The sequence below is a fragment of the Martes martes genome (genome assembly GCF_963455335.1).
Source record: "Martes martes genome assembly, chromosome: 4".
Taxonomy (NCBI): domain Eukaryota; kingdom Metazoa; phylum Chordata; class Mammalia; order Carnivora; family Mustelidae; genus Martes; species Martes martes.
In genome coordinates this window covers 186,371,298-186,398,212 of record NC_137891.1, presented here as the reverse complement: position 1 = coordinate 186,398,212, position 26,915 = coordinate 186,371,298, and the positions used below count along the sequence as shown (strand labels likewise).

Genomic DNA, 26,915 nt, shown 5'->3' with positions numbered 1-26,915 from the left:
CTGCCGGAGGAGTTTGGTTCTTTCTTTTTTGGGGGGTTTCCAAAGCGTGTGCGCGCTGCAGCTGCGGAAGTATGCGTGGACGTCCTCTGCTCTCTGATTGGCGCGCGACTTCTTTTAGGAAAAGTCAAGGTTCTTTCTGTTTGTTCTTTTCAAACGGCACTAGAGCGACCGGCCACTCTCAGCATTTAGCAAGTGGGCAGTGGGCTCTTTTCCTAAGGTTAGGGTGGCTGTGGGCCAGACAGACAGACAAATGTACCAGGCAGGGCTGAGTCTTCCGACAGCCAAGCCCAAATGTGAAAGAATCAGGTACTTAGCCGGCCTGGGAAGAGGGGCTGTGGACGTTCCTGTGAATCTCGCAGTGATCTAAACACGGGCAATGAATCAAGAGCGCGTGGCCGGGACGGCTAGTCCTTCCGTTGGTCTGTTCTTAACATAGTCATCTAGCGTCTGCCTTAAACTTATTTATTTCCTAATGCTGGGTGATGGATTAAAAGATGTGTAGAAAATCTTTCTACAAGAGATAAGATATTGCCGGCTGCCACAACACCCCCGGCTCTTTTTGCTTTCTCTTGCTGTTTTTTTCTACTTTTCAGCGCAGAGCTCAGACCCCCACATCGTATATCTTGATTAGATGGTGGATATTACTAAGGGGATGTTTTTTAAGCCTATCATTGACACATTTAATTCATTAGGTACCAAATCCACAAGCAAATTTTGGCTGGCCATAAAACATGGTTAATCCAGGGAGCTGCAATAAAAGGTGAAAAATTATGTCCCAGCAAATGTGGAATATTGCTTTTCTGTAGAGACTTTTACTGGTCTACGATATCTTTCTTCATAAATTTTTCTTGTGCTCCGTTCTCTTGGTAACTTAACCATTTGTTGTTTCCAGACCACAGAATGGCTCAATGATCCTCTACAACAGGAAGAAAGTAAAGTACAGGAAGGATGGATACTGCTGGAAAAAGAGGAAAGACGGGAAGACGACCAGAGAGGACCACATGAAGCTGAAGGTCCAGGGAGTGGAGGTAAAGGGCAGGAAGCTTCTCTCGGTCCACAGATGTTGTTTCTGGGCTGCGAGGACACAGAATCGCTTTAGAGTGATTTGCTGCCAGTATTTTTGGTTGCCAAGACCCCGTTTGCCGTTTTGTTTTGTTTGCTGCTTTCTTACCCGACAGTCTCCAAGCCGGTGTCCGTGAAGGCCAGGTTTAGCTAATGTCCTCGTGTTTCGTGGGAGTCCGCGGTGTGTAGACTGGCATTTGCTAGACTCCTGCAGAGTCCTGTGTTGTGTGTATCACAGAGGGACATGGAGAGTGCAGGAGCGAGGGAGGGGAGCCGCCTGAGGTCTCCCTCTCGAGGTGGCCTGGACCCGCCTCTGTTGAGTGGGTCCCTTGGGAGCTAGTGATCTCCAACCAGAGCCTGGCTTGCCTCCCTCTACTAATGGCCTCTTCAGTTTCCCTCTGGGTGTTTGGACCTCAGGGAGCTCGAAGGTGTTAAAGATAATTGGATGGGATCGCAAGGTGTGGGGGATTCTTGCGGCTGGGGTAGAGGTGGGTGCTGTAGGACACGTCTTGGGATCTGTGCAAACTTCAGCTCGGGTCCTGAGGGAAGTCAGGGAGCAGGCTGGCTCCTTTGCTGTTGTTCTGACGCCACAGGCTCTCACTCTCGGGCGGCCGTGGAGACATTCTCCTGAGGTCGTTTCCTTGTTTGAGGGCCCGAGCCACGTGCTACAGTGGGAGAGGGAGAAGGTATGAATCACAGTGCATTCTTGGCCTGCTAGTTAGCGAGCAGCCACGTCCCGGCTCTGCTTGCTGACCCTCATAAGGGATCTCCCCCATGAAGGATCTCCCCCGTGGTCCGGTGCTGTGTCCCGCCAGGAGCTGAGAAGCTGGCCCGGGGCCCATCCAGTATTTTGCACTGATGAAAGCCAGGGATCGTGGAGGCCATTGGTATGTCGGGCCCCAGCCTGCCGGGACTGATCACGTGCACCGTGAGCCCACTTGACTTCAACGGCTCCCACTCCAGGCTGACGTTCTTTGTGACGCACTTCGTCATTGTGACTTTTTCTATATTAATCACGCGCTTTTATGGCTGTTAAAAATAGCATCTGGTGGCTTTTATTATATTACCCCACAGAGAGAGATAAGTTTTGTTTTATGTCTCTGTGTGTGTGTGTGTGTGTGTGTGTGTGTGTGTGTTTTAAACACCCAATAACAATGCTTTCTAGAGAAGAACAAAGAAAAGCCCGGACACGAGAAATTCCTCTTCGGTACGTTCTCTCGTGCTCTGTGCTTGCACAGCGTGCTCGAGTCAGCTGGTGAGACACGAAAACGCAGATGGCCCCAGCGTGCTGGGTCTAGCTCTAGGACGGTGACTGGGGATCGTGCCCGCTGACCAGCCAGGGCTGCGGGGGGTGCGGGGGCTCGGAAGGAGCAGGGTGGGCGGGACCCGCGAGGGGCTCTTGCTGGGACTTGCAGGGTTGCGGGAGCTCACGCCAGAGCTGCACCGTCGGCCCCGTGCCCGCAGGTCTCTGGTGGGGCTCGTCCTCGGTCCTACGTAAGTCAGGAACTTCTGGTCGTCCACGGAGACAGGGTAGAATTCTCCCTCGCAGCAGCTCGGAAGCCCAGGGCCAAAACCCACCAGTGTTCACTTTCTTCCCTCACATGATAAATGAGAATTGTCACTGGGTGGAATCAGAATGACGTGCGGTTGTTTTTAGGTCATGTTTGTGTTTGGAGTTCTTTGTGGCTCATGCTTACCGTCTCCCATGCAGACACCTGTATGGGGGGAGCTGGGATCCTCGGGACCCCAGGGAAGGGACAGCAAGGGGTCTCTGTGACTTGCTGAGCATAAAGTGACCATGCAGAGTGGGAACAGGAGAGGGGCTTAGAGACCCTTGGTTGGCCACACACAGGGCCTGCTTTCTGGTTCTTGGAGAGGGAGGCCACCACGGCGGGCACATGCTGTGGTGGCCGCTTCCACGGAGCTCGGGGAGTTGTCCCCCTGAGCCAGTCAGTGAGCACCGTGTCCGCAGGGAAAACAGAAGCCATGTTTCCTGCCTTAGAGACTCCCGGTCCACGTGAAGAGGTGGCTGTGTCCACACCTGCAAGTTCCTGACAGTACTGAGAAGTGTGGAAACCTGAGCTTTTAGGACAAGTGTCCAGAGGGTCCGGAGTGGGCTGGGATGATCCGAGAAGCTTCCTAGTGAGATGGGCTCGAAGCTCAGCTCTTGAAGGTGGGTGGGACTGTGTCCGTGACTTACCTAATATTCTAGGCTCCCCTTTCCACTTAGCGCAGGGGTCTGAGCGCCGTCTCTGTTGATAGGTACAGCCGCCATCCCTTCTCCCTGATCTACATTGTGTCACCACGGATGCGTTGGAGCCACTCCCCGTCAGCGGACTCTTAGATTCGGCTGAGCGTGTCAACATTATAGTACGTCAGGAAATCGGCTAAGACGTGTCTGTCTGTCCACGTGTGCAGCCTGGACCTGCCGGAGTGGCCGGGCGCAAGGTCTGAGCGTCTTGCGTTTTACTGGACACTACAAATGGCTGTGCTAATTACACACCCAGCAGCACCAAGAATCACCGTCCCTTCCCTACCCTCCTGTATGTACGCCGTTGGATACACCTAGTTATTTGTGGGGATGAGTATGTCATGTTAGTGGAAGTCCTCTGTGATGGGTTGTCTACCACAGGCATAATTTTAAAACAGCTCCCAGGAAAGACCTTTTTGGCAAGAGCAGCCCCACATCTCACTGTGCGTTTCCTGCATTTGCTCTGGTATGTACCGGTGGCAGGGAAGCCCAGAGGTCATGCGGGGACAGGGGGCAGGTGGTCCTTTCTACCTGGGAGGTCACCGTGCGGACATACATGGAGCTTCGCGTCTCACGGGAGGAAGCGTCCGTGTGGGAACCCCGACTCCTCCTTCAGCGGATTCAGCCGGGTGGCTCCCATGGACTCAGGACATCCATCATGCCAGGCTTGGGACCAGCCCCTGCCCCTGCCGTGGGGGTGACAGACGGTCCTGCACAGGGTCTCGGAGATGTGCTTTTTCTACCACTGAGCTGGCTTCCTCAGTTCAAGGGCATGATAAAGATATTTGGATCTACCGTTTAGCATATCACTTGCTATAAGCCTTCCCTCAGGCCAGGAAAACTTCCAGCCCTGTTCACGGAACTGCTCAGCGGTCTGGCTTCTTTTGTTCTCCGAGGCTGGGGCCCTAGGAACACGCGGCAGCTCGAAAGCACATTGATTTTCTCAGCCAGGCACAGGAGGGGGCAGCCGCTTCTGAAGCTGACGAGCTGTTAAGTCCACGATTAGTCGTCTTGTCTGTAAGCCACGGAGAAGCTAGCTCGATAAGGTTTCCAGGGACGACAAAGGTTGGCAGGGAGGAAAAGGAAGGTGGTTGTGATGTCAACGTTTCAGGAGATGAAATCGCAGCAGGCCGGAGGTCGCCCTGCTCCCCGGGCAGAGTCGCGCTTGCTTCTTTGGAACCTCGATGAGGGGAGGAGCTCCGGGGGGAGGAGACTCCCTGAGAGCAGAGGGGCAGGGCTGAAGCGTCCCCGTGCCTCCGGGATTGCCACACCCAGGGTTAGGTGAGCTGGGTGAAGTCTTTGGGCCAAGCGGAAGAGTTCATGTACTTTTCAAGTTCGTGGAGCTGTTCTCTGGCCCCAGAAGCTTATGGCTCTATTCAGAACCTAGGCAAGTGCTGGGCTCTCTGCTTCCCGACCCCTTCTGTGCAGATTCTCACAGCAGACAGGAACCTCACACTTAGTAAGCCGCTGGCTTACGAATCCCCAGCTCTACTAGCTCATTCAACCCTCATCGAAACATCTGTGTAAATTTCCTATTCTTATACCCATCTCATAGATGAAAAGACAGCCGCGGTAACAAGGTTATGTTTTTGGACTCAGCCTCATTAAAGTGATGTTCTTTATTTGGACACTTAGGCCACATATTAAAAAGTAAAAAAAAAAAAAAAAAAAAGCACCTCTTTCAAAAGTAGGAATGATATTGTAGTTACCGCATCAGGAATTAACAGGGCATGAAATAACTGTCTGCCTCGTGGCGATGCCAGATCATTCCAGCCCGGCTTGCCGCCGGAAGATAAATAGGCATCTTGCTGGCCACCCAGGGAATGTGTGTGAAGTCGCCGGCCGCATGCATGTGGGGGGCCCCGAGCCGGTTCAGGAGACAGCTCGGAGCAGATCAGGAGGAGGGAAGGTGGCCGAGCCGCTGGGCTCCCGAAGTCGCCACGTTGCCCCCAGCTGTTTTGAAGAGAACCGATACTTCTTACACCCGTGGGTGCTGGTGGGGCTAGTGATCCCCGCCGCTGCCCTCCAGACTCGCCAAGCGCCCGCCGGTGGCTACTGCGTGTCACTCCTTGCTCCCAGCCTGTGGGCTCCCACGGCCCCAGTGAGATTTCTGAAGCTTCCGGGGGCTTCGTCCCCGGCTTCTCCAGCCGGCAGTACTCATGCCCCCCGTGTCCGTAGCCCTCGTCCGTCCCTCTCTTGAGGAAGTGCGCTCTCGGACTTGACACTGCGCTGTCCGGGTCAACAAGCAGGTAGAAGGCAGCTCGTATTTCCTGGGCGCGGGGAAGTCTGTATCTGGTATCGAGGCGCTGGACGGCCTATGAAGGGACGAATAGAGAGAGGCAGTTAGGACGCAGCCTCACACTTGACAAACTTACAGAAACACAGAACAGGGCATCTCAGTGAGAGGCGGGAGCTGTCACCAGAGGTTTTGGAGTGTTGGCATGGGCTGCCTTCCCCTTCTGGAGGACAGGGTCCGGGCCGGTCCCCCTGTAGGCCCTTGCTCTGAGCGGTGGCATCTGCTAAGTGACCAGCTGCTTTCACAGGCACCCCCTGGTCTGTGCCCCACCCTGCCCCACCCCTGCCCCTGAGTCGTGTGAGTCAGACATGCTTATCCCCACGGGGACTCCCACTCAGGTCTTGGATTTCCGATCCCGCTGCCTCCGCACTGGTGTCCGGGGCTGGTGGCTGAGCTGCTCTGGTCTCATGATGCCGGCCTGCTCGACGGCACCTCGGACCACCTCCCTCAGCTCTCTTCTGGCTTCTAATCATCTGAGCTTCTGTGTCGTGTTCTGCTGGTGCACGAACACGTTAAAACCTAATTTCCTGTTACCTGGATGTGTTTTGGTAGAATCAATTCAGGAACTCAGATCCATAGTCTTTCTTTAATTTCTAATTACTTAGCATCCCTGGTGACATGTCCCTACCCAACTCATATAATTAAATTTTAACTAATAAATAACATTAAACTAGTGACACTTTGAAGCAGCAACAGCCTTGGTTCATGTGCTGCTGAGCTCATGGAGGCCTGGCCAGGATGGCGGCTTTGTTTCTTTTTAAGGCTCTGTCTTCCCTGACCCAAGGCAGTTAACAACAACAAGGACAATTATGGCAGCATTTACGCAACACCTACTGAATACCTGTTCAGATACCCAGCTGGTCAGTAACAGAGTCGAGATACTACCCCAGCTCTGGAATCCCAGCTCTGGGATCACGAATTCCCAGTTTCCTCATCACTAGACCACATGGGCTTTCAAAAACGCCTCAAAACCCAGAAGACGTGTGCTTAGACCAGGGGGGTCCAGGGGCGTGGGGTTTGAGCTGCAGCGCCTTGCCCCCAAGCACAGGTCTCAAGGGAGACGAGGGATGGGGATAAGGAAGGTCTTTAGTCCAAGTGGGCGTTCCCTTCTTTATAACCCCAGCCAGTCAGAGGAGAAGGAGCCCCTCCCTCACCGTTCCTACAGCTCACGGACCTGGCACCCTCGGGCCCCTGGGGACTGCGAGAAGATGATCTGGAGGCCTCTTGCCCTCCAGTGGGTGGGATTCTGTCCCCCAACACTCCGAATACCTACAGACCTGCTGTCACTCCTTAGCTCTGATGTCAGCCCGGTCCCATAGGAACTTTTTATATCCCCATGTCAACCTTAACTGAGGGACAATGAGTTGCATTTCTCTTTCCCACTATGAGTTGTCAGCGTCTATCCATCTTGAAGCCATAGCTCTCCAGCTTCCAGGCACGTCACTTTGCCATGGGGGTCTGTGTGCTCACACTCCCTATGCAGCGTTGCCAGATTTAGTGCATGTACGTGTACACACACACACACACACACACACACATACACATGATGCCCAGTGATATTTGAATTTCAGATAAGCAATAAATAATTTTTCAGTACAAGTGTGTCCCATGCAACCACCTGGGACATACTTAAACTAACATATTATCTGTTGCTTGTCTGAAATTCTGGCAACCCTCTGACCATCAGAGCAGTTTCCTTTGAGTCTTTGCAGATAGAGATTTGACTGCTTGGGTACTGAAGACTTGAGGAAGAGAGTTGGTTTATCTCCAGACACAAAATCGATGCAGGGACCATAAAAACCAGGAAGGGCGCTGGCCACAGCTACAGAGAAAAGGCACTCCTGGCAGTTTCCCAGCAAACCCAAGGGCTGCCAGGCCTGGGGACCCCTTGCTCTCTCTAAAAAGAGAGTTTGGGGGCCACTAGGACAGCCAGAGGCCCAGGTCTTGCCCTTAGAGGTTGCTGCCTCCGGGAAGCAGATCTCCCACCAGTGATGTTTGAAGAGCTTGTTGGCAAAGAGGTGCCAGAAGATTTTGAGGGGATGCGTTTGTAGTTTCTGCCTTCCTCGTCTCTCTGGTAGATTACAGTTGGTAAAATATTTTGCAATTTCCTTTTTTAAACTTGATTTGAGCCCTATTGAGCTAGAAACTCCCTGTTGAAGGTAGAGCAGCAAGATATCAACTTGGTATGCTGAACTTGTATTTAATTATTATCATAACAGTCCCTTAACATGATTGCAGATTAGCCCACAAGGACATGAATGGAAATTTCAGCATATTCAATTACAATGGAAACTCTTGAACACCACTGTCAAAATTCACCCAAGGGTCTTTCCTTTTGGGCCCTAACATCCAGCAGGCACAAAGTTAGACGTTACACAGAACACATAACCTTGATTTTGTAAGAATAATTTACGGCCTCATCCAGAAGCTGGGGATGCCTTTTAAGAACGTGATATATATCCCACCCACCTCGGTAAATGACCAGATATGGCTGCTTGTGTTGGGTAAAGGATATCTCTGGCCTTCACTTGACCGAAGAGTAAATTATTGATCTTCTCCACATCTTTCAAATGCCCTGATGTTGCTGGGGAAATTGACGCCTCTCATTGGCGGCCGTGGCTGGTCTCCGTGTGGTGCTGTCCGCGCTCAGAGGGCACGGATCTGCCGCCCATCCTAGGAGAGTCGCAGCTGACCCCTGGAGCGGACATGAGTTAGTCACCGACACAGGGAAGGTATATGGTTTGCAAACTAATTAGGCCTAGGTTTCTGCATCTGTTTCTCACAGACCAGCAAAAACCATGGGGGAGATGGAGGGGGTGGCGGCGGGCTTGTCTGCACCCGGGAGGAGTGGCTGAGGAAGGTGTTAGTGCAGAAGCAAGAGAAGGGAGCAGTTACTCACCCTGCTGCTTGGGGGGGGGGGGTAAGGGGGGAGAAGGGCAGAGTCTCGACCCCACCCCCGATCTACTGAATCAGTATCTGCCTTTTAGTGTCTCTTCCCATGACTCATCGGCCCGTTCGTTTGGAAAGGATTGGGACAGCCATTCTCTTGCTGCTGAGTCCCTCAGTGACTCAGCCCTGGGCACGTGGGTTTTTTTGTTTTGTTTTCTTTTAATCTTATGTTAAGAAAAACGTCCAAAGGAAAATTTTATAGGTTGGTCTGATAGTTCATTATTTGACTCCCAGCACCTTTACAAGGCATCTAGCTGAAATCCCTGAAGGTATGCTTTGAGCTACTGGTCCTTCTTCTGCCCTTGGCCAGGAAGGAGAGGGAATAGCGGGTTTCTGACAGCAAAGCACACTGGCTCCCTCCGCCTTCTTCCCTGGGGGAGCTGGCCCTGTTCCTGCATCATTTAGCTCCACCCCACGGGGCACTTTCTGTCCCCTGTTGTAGCCCAGCACTTGGTGTGGTACTTGCTACACACTTGGTGCCCAGTAAACATGTTTTGAGTGAATGGATGAGTTGATGGATTTCTTCTGTGAAGGGGCAGACAGTTAACAATTCCATTTTTGCCAGCCAGATGGTCTCCGTCACCCTGGCGCAGTGTGAAAGCAACCATAGAGGACAGTTAAGGAATGGGTGTGAACGTGTTCCAATAAAACTTTATTTGCCAAAACAGGGTGAGGGCCAGATTTAGACCATGGATGTGGTTTGTCACCCCCTGTTCTAGATTATGGCAGCAAGTTCTAGAAGGAGCATGGTGCTATGGAAACTCGTGAGAGATCGATGGGGGATGATTAGGGACTTGCCTCTCCTATCTGAGCACTGGTATGTTTTTAGACTCATGTTCGCAGCCTTACAATGTTCAGGCTCAGCTTATAATTCTGTAAGGAATTAACACTTTTGTTCACAACACACTGTCACCTCCGTGTTGTTCATCCTGTTTGTCCTGGCGTAGTTAGGATGTCTTCTTTCTCTTTCCTTGTTATGGTAATATGTCCATGTGGCACAGGCGTGCTTGTTCTCAGTCTGAAAAAGGTGACGTCCCTCGCAAGGGCAGTTGGGAAATGGCCTGTTTCCTCCCACAAGCCGGCTTCATGGTGCTGCGGACAGGGCAGGACAAACCCCAGGGAGGTGCGGGGACGGCTGAGCCAAAGAAAGGCATGTGACCCTGCTGTGACTAGGCGGGTCAAGGACTCTCATGGAAGAGGGAGAGGCTGAGACCCCCGCATCTTCAGGCCGGAAGTGCTTGGAAAGTAGCCTGGCCGTGTTTGCTGGGACGACGTTCCCCAAGAATAGAGGCCGCAGGGAGGGTACGAACGTTATTTGTCCGTGTTTAAGTATTTACATGACAGCACGAGAAAACCGGGGACTTTCTCTCTCATCTCTACTGCCACAATTTACGTACAGTTTTATGATGGATGCAGGAGGTAGACATTTATTACAAAAGTGGAAGAGATATTGACTCTTCACGAATTGATTATTTAGAATTTATTTTATTAAATATTCTAGGTGGCGTGTGATAAACCGAACCTCTGCTGGTTTGCAGCTTAATGATTCATGCATCTGCGGCAGTGATAAGGAAATCAAAGACTCCGTTTGCCATTTCAGGGGAAGAATATGGATTATTATTAAATCTGGAATGGGCCTCTTGAGAAGCCTTCCTTAAGGGAACATGCGTATCAATAATTTCTTCTCCATACGAGAATCCTAATGTTTCACTTACGGAAACATAAATTCTGAGCAAGTGGCTGTGGTTTTCCCCTCCCTTTGGCTCCTTCTATCCTGTGCTCATGGCTGACCTGCTCTGGTTCTAGCATTCAGAGTCCTTCAGTCTCGGCATCTTTCTCCTCCTATTTCTAATTTCTGATGCTGTTACAAACCTCTGCTGAGTTCTGTGCATGTCAGCCCCTGAGATGCTGGCGGAGACCAGGATAGTGTTCCTTTGACTTGGAATGTCCGAGGAGGTTTGTTTAAGTCTAGAAGGAGACGAGACTGGGAGGTCTCAGAACCCCGACCGGAGTGTGGTCGGCTCATGTAGGATGTGGGATGTTGCCCTGAACCCATTCTTGGGGAAACCACTGGGCAGTGAAGCCAGCCTGGTGAGCCGCAGCTGTCACCAGGACAGTGGGTGGGCCCACCCTGGAGCTGTGCCCACTCTCAGGTGACACGGAGCCAGGGAGTCCTAGCAGGGTGGCTGTCAGGCCCACCACCTCAGGACAGAGGGCGTGCAGAGCTCCCGGGGGACGTCTAGTGAGAATGACAAGCCAGCACGTCTCATGGTGACATTGTGAAGGGATTGGGGTTGTCCGATAGCTTGAGTTTCAAAATATTCCGACTTCTTTCTCTTCCCAAAACATGCGACAGATGGTCCAATGCCATAATCTTTACTGTGGGAGACTGTGGGAAACTAGCGAGGGGACCCCCAAGACTCCCGATCTCGCCCAGTTTCCTTACTCATCCCTACGCAGAGCAGCCCAATCCTTCCGTGGTGTGACACCCCTGACATTGATACGTTTTCTTGAACCCCTCGCTTGCTTATGTGCTTTTATACATGGAGTCAGACCTAATCATCAGCGTAATGCTGTAGTGAGATCAGTTTCCCTGAAGAACACACACTGAATGTTTGCAGTTATTTCTTACAAACAAAATTGCTTGGGTCTCCACGGGACGAATCAGTCCAGGAAGAAGTGAGCTCACTAGTTGCTGCAAAATAGTTGAATGAGTGCACTATAGCCCCCATCAAAAGGTGGGCACAGAGGGTGCTCCCTGGCCTGGTACAGCAGGCTCTTGTTTGGTTCTTCTGCTCTCCTGGGATCCGTTTTCCCTTTATGCCTGATGATCGGAGCCTCTGAACCAGGAGGTGGGTTTGGGCACGCTCCCCTTTCCTCGTTTGCTTGCTCGGACTCTGTCCCCCCAGCGCTGAGCGCGGGAGGGACTCCGTTTCTATTTGCTCAGAGTCTGGGGTGCCCGACTGCGGGCGGGTCCTGGAACCCGGGGAGAGGTGTGTGTCGCGGGATGCTGGGACACCCACCGGGGCTGGGGTGCGGTGACTCCCCACAGGCAGAGCCCCCACATTTGCCTTTTCCTGGGAGACAGTGAAGGAAGCCTTGTGGAAGCAGCTTCCCTCCCAAATTAATGAGCACTTTCAGGCAGGATATGAAATGTTTGGAAACGAGACGCAGCACAGTATTTTGCCCGTTTTTTTTTTTTTTCTTCCTTTCACAACACCTGGCAATAAAATTCTCGGGCTAAATACCAGATGAGTGTTGCCTCATAATGTATAGTAACTTCATCTATAACTTTTTTAAGCCCTCCAGATGGAAGCACGGTATAAATGTGGCGAGCTTGAGAGGGGAAATGAAAATAAATGCACTAAGAAATAAAGAATCTGTTTTTTATACTTTCTTTTGCAAATAGTGTTTGCAATGACATATTGTGAATGGACTGAATTATAACAAAAACGGAAATGAAACAGAGCTCGGGGGCAGGGAGAGCAATTGTTACACTCACTTTAACTGATATAATGCAAAAGCAACGCTTTTTACACTCAATTAGTTTGCACATTGTGTTGGACACAAACCAGAATGTAGAACATTTTTGGGTTTTGTTTTTACATGATTAAGGGAGATGAGATGAAATAAATTCAGTAAATTACCCTGCGTTCCTTTTCGGTCGGAGATACTTTTGTTTTGTTTCTCCTCACCCCTGCTAGTGAATGAATGATGCCGGCTCCTCCAGCAGGCGACCTCTGGTCCCAAGCGAGAAGCTCTTTCCAGAGATCAGTGGACTTTCAATAGAGTGCCTTCCTCTGCCTCAGGGCCATCTTTTGCTGCACAAACAGGGTTACGAATCAGAGCTGTTTACATTTGGTATTTGACCATATTTTGTGCTTTGAATATCAGAGTAGGAGAGCGAGCGTGATGGCAGCTAACAGATGTTTGCAAGCATTTAGGCAACAAAAGTATTTCCAAGGCTGTGTATTTCAAGATCCTTGTTTAATTTATTTTGCTTAATTATCCTTTCTTGCATTTTTAATGCTCTTAATATGATAATATTAAGAACTGCAGTGTGTGACTCTGTGTTGCTCATTTGAATAGATGCTAGATGGGCGGGGAGACGTGGGGGGACGCTGCAAGCCAGGACGCAGGGGTCCAGAAGGGACCAGGTCTCCACCACAAAGCACGTAGGAAAGGGTTTTTCTTTGCTGTGTGTACCAGTCCCGTGGGGGTTCTGATTCGTTTGGTCTGAGGGGGGCCTGAGGTGCTGCCTCTAGAGAGAGCTCCCAGGAGATGTGGGCACTGCTTTGAGTGGCGCGAAGCTACTCTGACGCACACTTTGAATAGTGAAGGTGCGTAGACATCAGGGAGGGAAGGTCGCGTCAGCTGGATGTCCTGGGCTGCTGGTCATTTCCCAGCACCCCCTCCCTAGCTGAAACCAACCAACAGCTGGTGACCAGGCCAAGCCCGGGTACCTAGTACGTGCGAAGCTTTCCTTCTGATGCAGAGCTTGTGGCCAGGGGTCTGACTCTGGTCTTTTTTCCTACGAGCGGAAGGAAAGCCACACTGTAGTGCGCTCCGAGATCCTGTGCTTTATGCTCAAAACCGCGGATACTCGTAAGAAAACAACGGGAGAGACCTGTTAGGTATAATATCCAATTACAATTATTTTTTTTACTCCAAAAGGCACGTCAAATAAATAATGCAGTTTATGTTACTTCTAGAAAATGCAGCAGCATTAGTTAATTTACATAAATTATACAACTCATTATCTTTGTTTATAAAAAGCCTTAGCAATATTTTGGCTTATGGATCTAAAATGGAAAAACCCCCAGATTTCGCTTCAGTGGAACTTTGCTTTCCCGCAGTCACCTTTTTATTTATTTACAGAAAGAGGGTCTGTCTGACAGATCCCCTTAGGATTACTGCCCTTTCCTGGTGATGAATGGAATGCATTAAGTCTGACTTTTGTTTATAAAAAGCCAAATAAATACCGGTGAAGGCAGCCAAGAACCCAGAGCTCGGGGCGGCCACGGCGGCTTCCCTGCCAGCTCTGCCTGCAGCCCGCCATCAGGGCCAGTGGGGCAGGGTGAAGAAGGCGCTGGGGGGCCAGAAAGAGGTTTTCCCTCCTTTTGTCTTCCACAGAAATCCTCAGGCGGCTCGGGGAGTGGCCGCGGTGCCCCCTCCTGGTGCCCCACCTATGAGCAGGCGGACTCTTCCCGCATTGTCCGAAACAACGGCCACGAGCCGCGCGTCGTTGCTGAGCGCCTGCCTCGTGCCTACTCTGAACGGCGATGAGCTGGGCGTGTAAAATACACGTTGCCTTTCACAGACTTAAGAGGAAGGAGAAGCGCTGTTAAATAACCCGTTAATATTTATATTGATTACGTGTTACAAGATTTTTTTTTAAAGATTTTATTTATTTATTTGACAGACAGAGATCACAAGTAGGCAGAGAGCAGGCAGAGAGAGAGGAAGGGAAGCAGGCTCCCTGCTGAGCAGAGAGCCCGATGTGGGGCTCGATCCTAGGACCCTGGGATCACAACCCGAGCAGAAGGCAGAGGCTTTAACCCACTGAGCCACCTAGGCGCCCCCACGTGTTACAAGATTTTAAAATATGTTGGCTAGACAAAACATATCCTTAAAATTAGCCTCACCTGTTTCTTCTGACTTCTTTACCGTTGCTGCTGGGCCGGGTAAAGTGGGGCTTGCGCTACACTCACTGAACAGCGCTGGGACCCGGGCTCACTCACCAAGAGGCTGCGGACCTAGATTACTTTGAAGCGTGCCCATAATTTAGACTCTGATTCTAATTCTTCCATCGGCGCTGCATCAGGATCTGACTCATAATCAGAACCTTCAGATGCGATGCCAGGGCAAGGGCAGGCTGTTTCATGGTGTGGTTGGAGACTCGAAGGGCCCCATAGGAGAACAACATGATATGAGAAAATTGAACTCTTATCCCTCGATAGCGCTGGGCTGATGCTTCTGGCTTGAATATTAAAGTCTCTGCCTGTGGATGGAGGAGCCCAGCTCCCAGGTTACTTCAGAGTGGAAACCGGTGAATCCTAAATTCTTCTTCATCGTGTATGCAGACCCATTTGAATGGCAGGAGAGAAGGGCAGCCCTGGAGCAGGTCTGCAGAGTTGGGGCGTGCTTGTTAGAGCGGGCAATGGTGGACATGCTTCTGTGTGTGGGGACACTTGTGCCGTGCCACATGTCAGGGTATCTGGACATTGGATATCAGTGTGTTCCACATGGAAGTCAATGCCAGCGGGTCTTGTGGCTGAGAGGGCAGAGCCTGAGACCCCAAAGCCCCAGGCTGCACCCCTGAAGGGAGCAGGGCCTGGAGCTTTGCCTTCATAATACTTGCTGGGTTAGAGACAAAGTGATTTCTGTCACTCTTTAGTTGTTGATTATTTCTTTACTTCTCCCATCCATCCATTCATTTAAGAAACATTACTATAAGCTCACTGCGTGCTGGGTGCTTTGCTAGGCATTAGAGATACAATGATCTACAAAGCAGATCCATTGTCCACTCTCTTGAAGCTCTCCTGAACGGGGCAGGGACAGACAGGGCAGAGGTCAACAGCAAGTACCTCAGGACCCCTGAGGGAAGTGCTAAGGGGGTTGCAGCAGGAACGTGCCCAAGCCAAGAGCAATGGCCAGGCGTTGGGTTTTGGTGGTTCGGGAGAGCCTGAATGAGGCAGGAACATTCTACATGTGACTCAAAGGATGAAGAGCTGGGATGGGGCATTCTCAGAAACAGGACAGCATGAGTCTCTCAGGTGGGAAAGACCTTGTTTTCCTGTTGACAGAATGCAACCAGTGTACCTGGAGACAGGGACAAGGACAGGGTTGTGTGAGATGTGGCCAGAGGGGCCTAGAACCGGGTCATGTGGGGGCTCAGATGAGGTAAGGATTTTGGACTTTGCTCTCAGAGATTTTATGAGGTGTCTCAGAGGTGTAGGGGGAAGTTCTGGGTGGGTGACTTGGCCCCGGACTGAGAGATACTGGGCATGCCGCTTAATCCCTCAGGGTGTTGGTTTCCTTATTTATGAAGTGGGATGGCTGAGGTAGGAGAAGAGAGACTTTCCAGAATGTTTGGGGGTGGTTCTGGGTACCTTACAAGGCACTGGCAGTTTGAAGTCTTCAACCCTGGTGTTTGTGTGTTCCTTGGCTCATAATATACAAGAAGATAGAATGATCCTTGGCAGTGCCGCAGAATCACTGTGGGCTGCTAGGGTTCTAATGTGTAGTCTGGGGTGGGACATGGGTATCTGTAATTTTTATTTTTATTTTATTTTATTTTATTTTTTTAAAAGATTTTATTTATTTATTTGGCAGACAGAGATCACAAGTAGGCAGAGAGGCAGGCAGAGAGAGAGAGGGAAGCAGGCTCCCTGCTGAGCAGAGATCCCGATGTGGGGCTCGATCCCAGAACCCTGAGATCATGACCTGAGCTGAAGGCAGAGGCTTAACCCATTGAGCCACCCAGGCACCCCGGCATCTGTAATTTTTAAAAAGCTTACCAGGTGTTTGGTTCTGGATATTGGATAAATTGGAGATCCCCTGGGGATTGTGCCTCTAAGAGGGAATAAAGATGGCCCCTGTGGCCAGAGACTATCTGTGTAATAGTATGTCAGATGCCTGAGACACACAGAGTCTCCTGGGATCCCTCCAAGTCTAAATATGTAGGCTTACCATTAGACCAAGGGTCTTAGTTTGGAAATTATAATTACCTCACTTTGCACAAAGGGAATCTGGTGTGATCCACAGAATAAATCCATGGTAGACTGAGGGGCTTTCTGGTAGGTTTTGTTACACTGACAAGTTATTTGCTGAGAAGGCAAAGGGATTGGTTGTCATGCATGCTGCTAGTGATCTTGATATTTGGAGGTTATGACACAGCTGGTGAAGAACATTCTGATGCATCTCCCTACCATCCCCTAGCCACCTTCCACTGCCATGAGTAAGTCAGGCGAGTATCTGCAACAGGTTAAGAACCCAAGGACAGAGCTAAGTATTAATTCCATTATGTCTTGTATATCTCTAAGAATACCCAGAGACCTCTAATGGCAATGACAGAGTAATTGGTAGCAAACTTAGCATCCCACCAAAACCAACAAGAACTCTGGAAAAAGTATGTGAAATGACTGTTGTCAGTTGTTGGACAACAAGCACTGCAGGAATCTGATGTCTGAGAAGAGTAAACAAGATGAGTTCTGGCTTTTGGGCTGTAGACTTCTTCCCAATAGCATAGAGATGGGTAACAAAACAGAACTTGGCAGTCTAGCTGAGTTAAGGAGATCTAGATCAGAGTTTGGGGTGGCCAAGACAACTGGAGTTTATAGGGAACATTACTGTAAAGAAGGAACATAGACAGAGAAAGAGATCCAGAAATTTGCATAGTAGGTCTCCTTGAGTCATTGGCTAAATACCAAGCAGAGTATGTATAAGGTGAAACTCCATCAGGTTGCTCAAAGAAAACAACTACTGGGAGCTGTAACTAAAACTTCTCAGAACACATGTTGCAACTGAGAGATGTTCAGGTTTGAACTAGGCTGTGTGAAGAGATGTTATTGAACACCTGGAGCATTTATTAGAGACCTCAGAAGGGCCACACCTTAAGAATAGGACAGATTCTCCCTGGAATAAAGACTAATCTAGACTCACCCTAGCAAAGCACAAAAAGAAACCTCACAATAAGCAAGCTAATCTGAAAGTAATGCAAGTACCAGACATAACAAAATGCAACATTCTTTAAAGTATGACAGCAAAAATCTACACTCAACAGTGTATCATGGACAGTGTCCTATGTCCAATCAAAAAGAATTATACATGTAAAAACCAGGGAAATATGACCTGTGTCTGGGATAAAAATAGTCAGTAGAAATGGAGTCCCAAGTAAAATCAATATGAAATTAGAAGACAAAGACTTTAAAGCAGCTATTATAAATATCTTCAATGATTTAAAAGAAAAGATAAATAGTGCAAGGAGAGGATTATAAGAAAAAGTACCCAAATAAAACTTGTAGAATTTCAATATGATATCTAAAGTGAAAATTTTACCAGATGAGTATATTAGTTATTGACTAAGGGGTACAAAATGATCACAAATTTAGCAGCTTAAAACAACACACATTTATTATCTCACAATTTCTGAGAGTTTGGGATCCATATGTAGTTTAGCTGGATCCTCTGTTTAAGGTCTCTCATAAGGCTGCTGCAATCAATATGTCATCCAGGACTGAGGTCTTATCTGAAAGCTCAGCTGAAGAGGATCTACTTCTAAGCTTGCTTAGTTGCTATAAGAATTCAGGTCCTTGGAAGATGTTAGACTGAGGGCTTTGGTTCCTACCTGGGTCTTAGCCAGAGGACTTCTTCAGTTCCTTGCATATGGACTTCTCCAACATGGCAGCTTGAGTCATCAAAGTATATAACACACAAAGAAAATAAAGAGAGTTTGCTAGCAAAACAGAATTCACAGTCTCTTATAAACTAATCACAGATGTGACATCCCATCACCTTTAATGTACCCTATTGATTAGAAGCAAGTCATCAATAAGTCCATGAAAAAGAGATGGAGATTAACACAGGCATATGACTAATAGAGGTCAAGACCACTGGGGCCATCTTAGAGTCTAATTATCACAATGGGCGTAATAGTGGATTAGGCACTAAAAACAAAGGTCAATGAACATGAAGATACAGCGATAGAAACACCTGAAAATAAAGGACCCAGGCAAGAAAGGGTAGGAGAAAAATGAGAGACTAAGTGAACTGGAAACATATCAAGCGATTTGATGTACCTATAACTGGAGACCCAGACTATCGTCAAGTGGGAACAGGAGCAGCAGAAAAATATTGAAGAAGTAATGGTCAGGATTCTTCCAAATTTGATGCAAACTATAAAGTCATAGATCTAAGAAACTCCATGAACCTGAACATTAGGCAGGACAAATACATAAGAAAGAACACCAAGAATTGTCATAATTAAATTACTGAATACCAGCAGCAAAGAAGTAGTCTTTTAATTAGGCAAAGGAAAAAAAAAAAAAAACAACAAATCACAAGAATTACTACTGATTTCTCATTATTAACACTGAAAGCTAGAAGACAATGAAACATCTTTGCATTACTAAAACTTTACCTACACTTCTTTATTAAATGAACATATTCTTAAGGAAGGTGAAATAAAGACATTTTTAGGCAAAACAAAAACAAAATACCCAAAACAGGATAATTTGCCGCTAGCAGATCTCTACTATAGGACATATTAAAGGAAGTTCCTCAGGCTGAAGAAAAATGTTACTAGATGAAAACTCAAATTTACACAAAACAATGAAGAGCACCAGAAATGGTAAATATGTAGGTAAATATAAAATACATATCTTCTTGTTTTAAAAATTCTCTCTGAAAGATAATTGACAAAAATTATAAAGTTATAGCTCTTAATGTCTATAACAAAAAAGAAGTAAGATCCCAAATAATAACCTAAACTTCCAACTCAGAAAATTAGATTAAAAAAGCAAATAGCACCTAAAGTATGCAGGAGGAAAATAAAAAATATAAAAAGACCACATTATACATGACACCATTTATATGAAATGCTCAGAATAGGGCAAACTATAGAGACAGAAAGTAGAGCAGTAGTTGCCTCGGGCTGAAGGGGTGTGTGTTGGGTGGGGATAGGGAGTGCCAGCTAACGGGTATAAGGTTCTTTCTGGGGTGATGAAAATGTTCTGAAATTATGGTGATGATTGCACAAGACTATAAATATACTAAAAACACCAAGAGACACTTTAATGAGTGAAGTTTATGGTGTGTAAGCTACATATCAACAAACTGTTAAAAACAAGATGATTGTCTAAAGCAAAATATAACATATAGAGCAAAGTGCATGACAACAATAATACAAAGGAAAGCAGTGGGAAGTGGGAGTATATTGTTGATTCTTACAATACGGATATGCTATAACTATCTGAAGCTAGAATACTATGATTAAAGATATATACTACAAATCCTAGAGCAGCCGCTAAAATCCAAGAGAAATAGCCAGCAAGCCAATAGTGGAGATGAAGTGGAATAGTGAAAAGAATGAAGCCAGGAAAAAGAGGAAAATGAAACAGATAGGACAAATAGAAAACAAATAGCTAGATGATAGAGATACACCAAACTGTATACATTATTATATCAACTATAAGTGGGTTAAACATTCCCAAAAAAGCTAGAGATTATCAGAATGGACAAAAAAGTAAGGCCTACTACATGCTTTCTACAAGAAATATACTTTAATAATAAAGACACAAATAGGTCAGAAGTAAAAAGATGGATAAAAGATATAGTGTGAAAACTGTATATTTAAGACATAGTGTGCAAACTATAAGAAAGCTAAAGTGAGTATTATCAAGTCCTTCAGGAGAAGGACTGCTACTAAAAATAGAGACATTTCACAATGACAAAAGGGTCAGTCCATCAAGAAGACATAACAGTCCTAAATGTGTACACATCTAATTATATGGCTTCATAATACATGCCAAGTGATGGAACTGAAAGGAGGAACAGAGAAATTCATCATTATAGAGGGACATGTCAACATGCCTTACTCAATAATGAATAAAATAGACAGGAATTCAGTAAGGACTTCAAAACTTGAATAACGCTATCAACTAACTTGATCTAATTGACATTTTTGAGACAAAATACCCAACAATAGAATATATTTTTTCAAATGCACGTAAAAGTTTTAGTAGGCCATGTGCTGTACTACAAAACAAGTCTCATTAAATTTAAAAGGATTACTGTTTCTCTGGAAGCAACTGAATTAATTTAGAATTTCAAATGTAAAATATATATCTGAAGAATTTCCAAATATTTAGAAATTAAACAACACATCTCTAAGGGTAAAAGGAAATAAAGTCATAAAGGAAACTAGAAAAGAATTTGAAATGAATCAAAATTAAAACACAACATACAAAATTTGTCTGATGCACCTAAAGCAAGTCTTAGAAAAAAATTCATTCTTATAAATGCTTGTATTAAATACTTATATAATATTTACACTTGAAATCAATAAATGTAATTCATACTAAAAAATGTTTACAAGATGATCTGAGCTTTCACATTAAGAAGCTAGAAGAATAGACAATAAAAACCAAAGTAGAAAAAAGGCAATTGTACAGATAATAGTGAAATCAATGAAACAGTAAATAGACAAACAAATAATACAAAAACTGGTTCTTTGCAAAGATCAATAAAATGACGAGCCTGTTGCTAGTCTAATCAAGAAACAAGAGAGAGAACACAAGTTATTAACATCATGAATGAAAAAGGATACATGATCACAGATGCTAGACAGATTAAAGGTAAAACCAAGGAATATCATGAACAACTCTACAGTGATAAATCTGGCAAGTTAGATGAAATGGACACGTTTCTTAAAAGGCAAAAATTATTAAAATTGACAGGAAAGGAAATGGAAAAATTAAACTTCTAATTTAAAATCTTCCCATGGAGAAAACTCCTTCGGAATGAATTCTATCAAACGTTTAAGGGAAAAATAATGTTAAGCTTACCAAACATTTTCAGAAAATATAGGAGATTGGAACACTTTTCAGTTCATTTTATGATTCCAAAACTAGACAAAGACATTACAAGGAAAGAAAATTGTGGACCGTTATCTGTCATGAGCATAAATGTACAAATCCTTAATATAATATTTTAGCAAATTAAATGCAGCTATATATAAAAAGGACAATATACCATCATTAGTGGAGTTAATTGCTGGCATGCAAGGTTGGATTAACATCTGAAAATCAGTGTAATTCACCATATCAAAATAGCAAAGGATATTAACCATATAATTATATAATTGTCTAAACAGATACAGAAAAAGTATTCCATACAATTCAATATTCACTCGTGATTTATCTTTTTTTTTTTTTTAAGATTTTATTTATTTATTTGAGGGAGAATGAGTGAGAGAGAGCATGAGAGAGGAGAAGGTCAGAGGGAGAAGCAGACTCCCCAAGGAGCTGGGAGCCCGATGCGGAACTTGATCCTGGAAGTCCGGGATCATGACCTGAGCTGAAGGCAGTCGCTCAACCAACTGAACCACCCAGGCACCCAATATTCACTCGTGATTTAAAAAAAACAAAAACAAAACCCAACTCTTGGCAAAGTAGGAATAGAAGGGAATTTCCTCAGTCTGTTAAAGGGCATCTATACAAAGCCTCCATCTAATACCATACTTAATAGTATATTATTGCACTTTCTCTTAAGATTGGGAAATGGCCAGTATGTCCACTCTTCTATCCTGGAGGTCCAAGGCAGTGCAATAAGGCAAGAAAAAGAAATAAAGAGAATACAGATGGGAAAGAAAGGAGTAAAACTTCTTTTATTTGCAGATAACATGCACATATATATAGAAAATGCTAAGGAATTTATAGGACAAAACTGCTGGAACTAATAAATAAATTTAAGAAGTCCACAGGGAACCAGGTTGGTATTTAAAGAACAAATGTCTTTCCATATATTAGCCATTTCCATATATTAGGAAAATAAATTGAAGTTAAAGAAATGTACAATTTAAAATAGCATAAAAACTTGAAATATTTTAGGCTAAAATTAGCAAAGTATGTGTAAATGAAAATGTATAAAACATTGCAGTGAGAAATTAAAGAATACTTAAGTAAATGGAGAGATATATTTTATGCATGAATGGGAAGATTTAGTGTTCAGATGGCAGTTTTCTCCAGATTGGTCTATAGAGTCAGTGCAATCCCAATCAAAAACCCATCAGCTTTGGTTTTTTTTTTTTTTTTTTGGTAGAAATTGATAAACTGATTCTAAAATTTATATAAAACACAAAATGGACCTAGCATAGCTAAAAGAATTTATAAAAATAAGGCTTAAAAAGTTGCACTACTTGATTTTAATACTTAATCTACAGCTAAGGAAGCAAGACCGTGCGGTGTCTGTATCTGTCGGTCGACCCGTGTCTCAGGCAGGCAGATTTCAGGTCTCAGTGTCTGGACTTTCCTGGGAGCCAAACTGGAGAGTTAATTTAATCTTCCCCAGCTGTGATGGTGTGTGTGTGTGTGTGTGTGTGTGAGAGAGAGAGAGAGAGAGACAGAGACAGAGAGAGAGACAGAGAGACAGAGAGAGAGAGACAGAGAGATGGGGCTCTATGTTCTTTTATGTGATGGTTAATCTGGGGCGGCACAAGAGGGGACACAGGAGAGGCTCAGGAAGAGAAAGTTCATTATGCGCAGAGGTCCTAGGAACAGGGAGCGTGACACACACACACCAGGGTGGTCACAAGAGGAGGGGCCATAAATGAAGGGAGGAGAGAAACCTGGGTCTTTATTGAAATTTACATGGGCAAGACAGGGCAGGGCAGGATAAACAGTTTAGGATTGGGTGGTCTGACTATTTCAGTGGTCTCTAAAACGTAGGGATAGTCCTGGTGCTTGGCCCTGGAATGATTAAGGCAGAGGAATATTGCCTCCTGGGATTAAGGGCCAGGCAGAGGTAAGGCCTAAAGTTGATTAGTTTGCATATCAAAGGCACACTCCTGGCTCAGCCCTTTGCTATCCCTCAGAATCAGCTAGCCCTCAAGGGCAGTCTCTCCCCAGCCAGAAAGGTTTTTGAGTTTCAGAAATGCAAGATGAGTAAATTCTGGAGATTCGCAATAAAACATTGTGCTTATAGCTAACAATACTATATTATAGATTTAAAATTTGCTAAGATGGTAGATCTTCTGTTAAGCGTTCTTACTATAGAACACTTACTACAGAATGTACTGAGCACACAAAATAATAATGATGATGATGAAGATAATAAATAATAGTAACACTGGGGGTTGGAGGAAGCCTTGAGAGGGGATGGATGTGTTTATGGCTTTGATGGGGATGATGGTTTCATGGGTGTGAATTTATCTCCAAGCTCATTGAGTTGTGTATACTGAATATATACAGCTTCTTACATGTCAATCATACCTCAGTAAAGCGGTTTGAAAGAAGATGTCAGAACATCATAATATGCAGAAAATAAAAAATACAAACCATACAGACTCGTTCTCGCATTGCCTCATAGATAGACTGGTTTCCCAGGAAGCCCCTCCGTGGCACAGAGAATATGTCATTTTTTCTTCTATCTTCTCCTCAAAAGAAACCACCTTCCTCTTTTCTTCAGTTTCAAAATGAATATGTACCCATTGTAAAAATTAAAAAAAGTCAGACGATATAGCAAAGTGGGGAGAGATTAGATTCACCCTAAACCCCATTGATAAATCCCATTGATAAAACGGCCCATGATGTACACACTCCTGAAGGGTTTTCACACACACACACACACACACACACGCACACACGCACGCACACACACACGTGTGCGTGCACACACACACGCACACACTTTTATCAAAATATGGGATTATATTGTTCACACTATTTCGCACTTGCTTTTTTTTCCGCTTGATTCCATGTTAAGTGGTTTATGTCATTTTTAATAGCTCTGTGTGATGCCATATAGTCGACCTACTCACTGCCGCTGCACACTGAGAATGTTCCTACTGTTCGCCATTAGAAGTCACACTGTAACATCCTGGTATTTATTCAGTATTCCTTCAACAAATGTTTGAAGACTTTCCGTGAGCCAGATTTTTCTTATTTGTCCAATTGTTTTCTTGGGTATATTCCTAGAAATGGAATAGGAATGCTGGGTCAGAGGGTATATCCGCCTAAAAACTGCACACATATGGCTAGATCGTCCTTGAAAGATGGCGTGAACTTCCAAACGCACGGGGGATGATGGGGAGGTCCTGCTCCTTAAACAAATCCACCCGCCACCCCCCGCAGGGCTTGGCACAGGCAAGGCTCATAGTCTGGGCCTCGTATCATTAACTGAGGTAATAATTATTAACAGAGGGGTGAAGCCTTTTGTTTTGCAAGCATCTCTAGCGCAGTACTGAGGGCACGTGTGTCATGCCTTCTTGTCACTCAGAGAGGAAAGAAGAGTCCGCCCTCGCTCTGTGTGTGTGCAGCTTCTGCAGGGATCTTCCCAGCCGCATTCAGCCATTCAGTTAACAAGGACGTATGTCGCGGAAGGCACAGCTCTGGGGGTTTCACAGATGAGAGGCTGAGGCTCGGCAGTTGAGCAGTTGCGGGGCCGCTGAGCTGGTGACCCGCAGCGCCGTGATTCCAGGGCAAGACACCCCGACCCCCAAGCTCAGATTCGAACTCCAGTCACAGATCTGGGACTTTAACTTGTCTTTGTTTTCCTAATAGCTTTGGCTTTGGAACTTACCCATTTCACAAGTATTTATCGAGCGCCTTCCAAGGGCCAGGAGGGAATAGAGTAGGCAAGGTCTGGGCCCTCATGGAGCTTCCAGCCAGGTCAAGGGGACATAAATTCATCACTTAATTGTGTGAAAGGAATATGGTCAGTGCCATAAAGGAAAAGCAAGGGACTCTAAGACCTCCCAGCAGAGGGATCTGGTCTACCAGGGAGGCAGCCCTGAAGAAGTATGCTCCCCGAGATTGGTAGTGAGTAGGGGTGGGGAGGGCATGAAGGAGAAGGGGCAAGTGTTTCAGCAGAGGGAGAGGCTGTGCAAAGGCCCTGAGGCAGGAAGAAGGGTAGTATGCTGGAGGAAAGGCGTGAAGTTCGAGTCATGTACGTGGAGCTCAGAGTCTGAAGGGCCCCGAGGAGAGTGGGAACTGAGCCTGGCAGAGTCTCCCGAGCTGCGTCAGGATGTTTAGGATTTAGCACTGGAGCAATGGGAGCCATGGAAGCTTTAGACTAGAGGAGTGGTGTCCTTTTATTGTTTTAAAAACATCGCTTGGGTGTTATGGGAAGGACGGATGGGAGTGCGGTGCGGATTCAAACAGGAGGCGCTTCTCTTTCCACTGTCCCCAGCGGGTGGTCCAGCTCTTCTTTTTTCTTTTTTCTTTTTTTCCCTTTCTTCATCTTTTTTCTGTTTTGATTAGTTTCTTCTCCCTCTTCTGTCTTGCCATTCTGGGCCTCCGGCTTCAGAAGTGAGAGGCTACAGATGGCTCAGGTCTTAGAGCGGCGAAGTCAGGGGACCAGCGGCCCTGAAAGCTGTCATATGTCACACAAGTCATCTTTCCAGAGCTGCAGCTACCTTCCCGGCAGAATGTCAAGCAGCTTGGTACGAGGAGCATCTGCTCGGAGCGGCTCTGAGCATTGTCAGAACACCATAAACAAAACGGTCAGGTTTCTGCAGATAGCCTCCTGGCCTCCACCCGCACACTTGGCCGCGCTGCGGGCCGGCTTTCTCTTTTGGCATCTGTCTTCGGCACTTGCAGAGCGCACGGTGCGGGGCTTTGGGACTGGGGCTCTGGGATGGTGTGCAGTCTGCTTGCTAAAATGCCAGAGCTGAGGCGGCAGCAGGACTCAGAGAGCCGCCCTCGCTCTGTCTGGTCTCTGGAATGAGAGGGAGGCTCCATTCCTGCTGGGCACCCCTGGACCAGAGAAGAAGGACTTGCCCAGCAGGATCCTTATCCCAGAATCCCCCGGGTAGGAAGGGAGAGAAGGCAGACCCAGAGGGGGAGGAAGGGGCCCGTGGTTGCCGTAGAAACCCTGCGGCATCTGTAGAGGTCACTCAGCCCTCACTGGACACCTTTGTTCCTGGAAATGCCAGAAACACCTGGCCTCAAAAACAAAACAAAACAAAACAAAAAAAAAAACCACCCCAAAACAAAAACCAGTGACCGTGATCTTCCCAGCCTGATGTATATCTGTGCCTCTTGCCGGCCTGGGCGCCAGGCCTCAGCTGGTCTCCTCCACCCTGTCTGGCTGACCGGCCCTCGGAAACCCTCTGGTGTTCTGAATTGTGGTCACCGGCAAAGAACAAAGGAGGATTCATCTAGACAGCAATCTTGGCTCATTTGAGGGAGCACTGGAATGTTCTCCAAGCCCCCTGCTTCTACGGTAAGACCTTCCTGACCCAAGGATGAAAGTCCTGGGCTTGGCGCAAGTGTGACTCTAAGAAGGGCCTCCTGCAGAGTTAGTCACCTTGTGGACTCTTGGTGGCAGCCCCCTGAGGGTGCGCTCTGGGTGCCTGTGGGCGTCCAGGAGAGCAGTCAAGGGCAGGCTCTTCTCTTGGTGGGGGGAGCTTTCTCATTGCCATGTGGCCCAGGTTTGCAGTAACGGTTCAGGTAATTGCTTTGTAATTAACTGCATCACCTTCTTCCTGTTTAATAAATAGCATGAATAAAACCACCCGGCGTGTGGTGGGCTTGTAATTCACATTCCATGGACGCGGGCTGCACATTTTTCATTTAACATGTAAAGGCAGTTTCTATGTAAATTATTTCGAAAGGTTCTCCATGGACTAATGACATT

At 46.7% G+C, this 26,915-nt stretch overlaps 1 protein-coding gene across 1 annotated transcript in view; it reads left to right on the top strand.

Annotated features, from left to right (window-relative positions):
• The window catches only part of CAMTA1 (calmodulin binding transcription activator 1), an 814,502-nt gene that overhangs the window by 412,470 nt on the left and 375,117 nt on the right, over positions 1-26,915 (top strand). Inside the window, exon 5 of the mRNA XM_080800235.1 lies at positions 893-1,028. Within this exon, the coding sequence (XP_080656361.1) occupies positions 893-1,028 (136 nt within the window). The remainder of the gene's footprint in view (positions 1-892; positions 1,029-26,915) is intronic.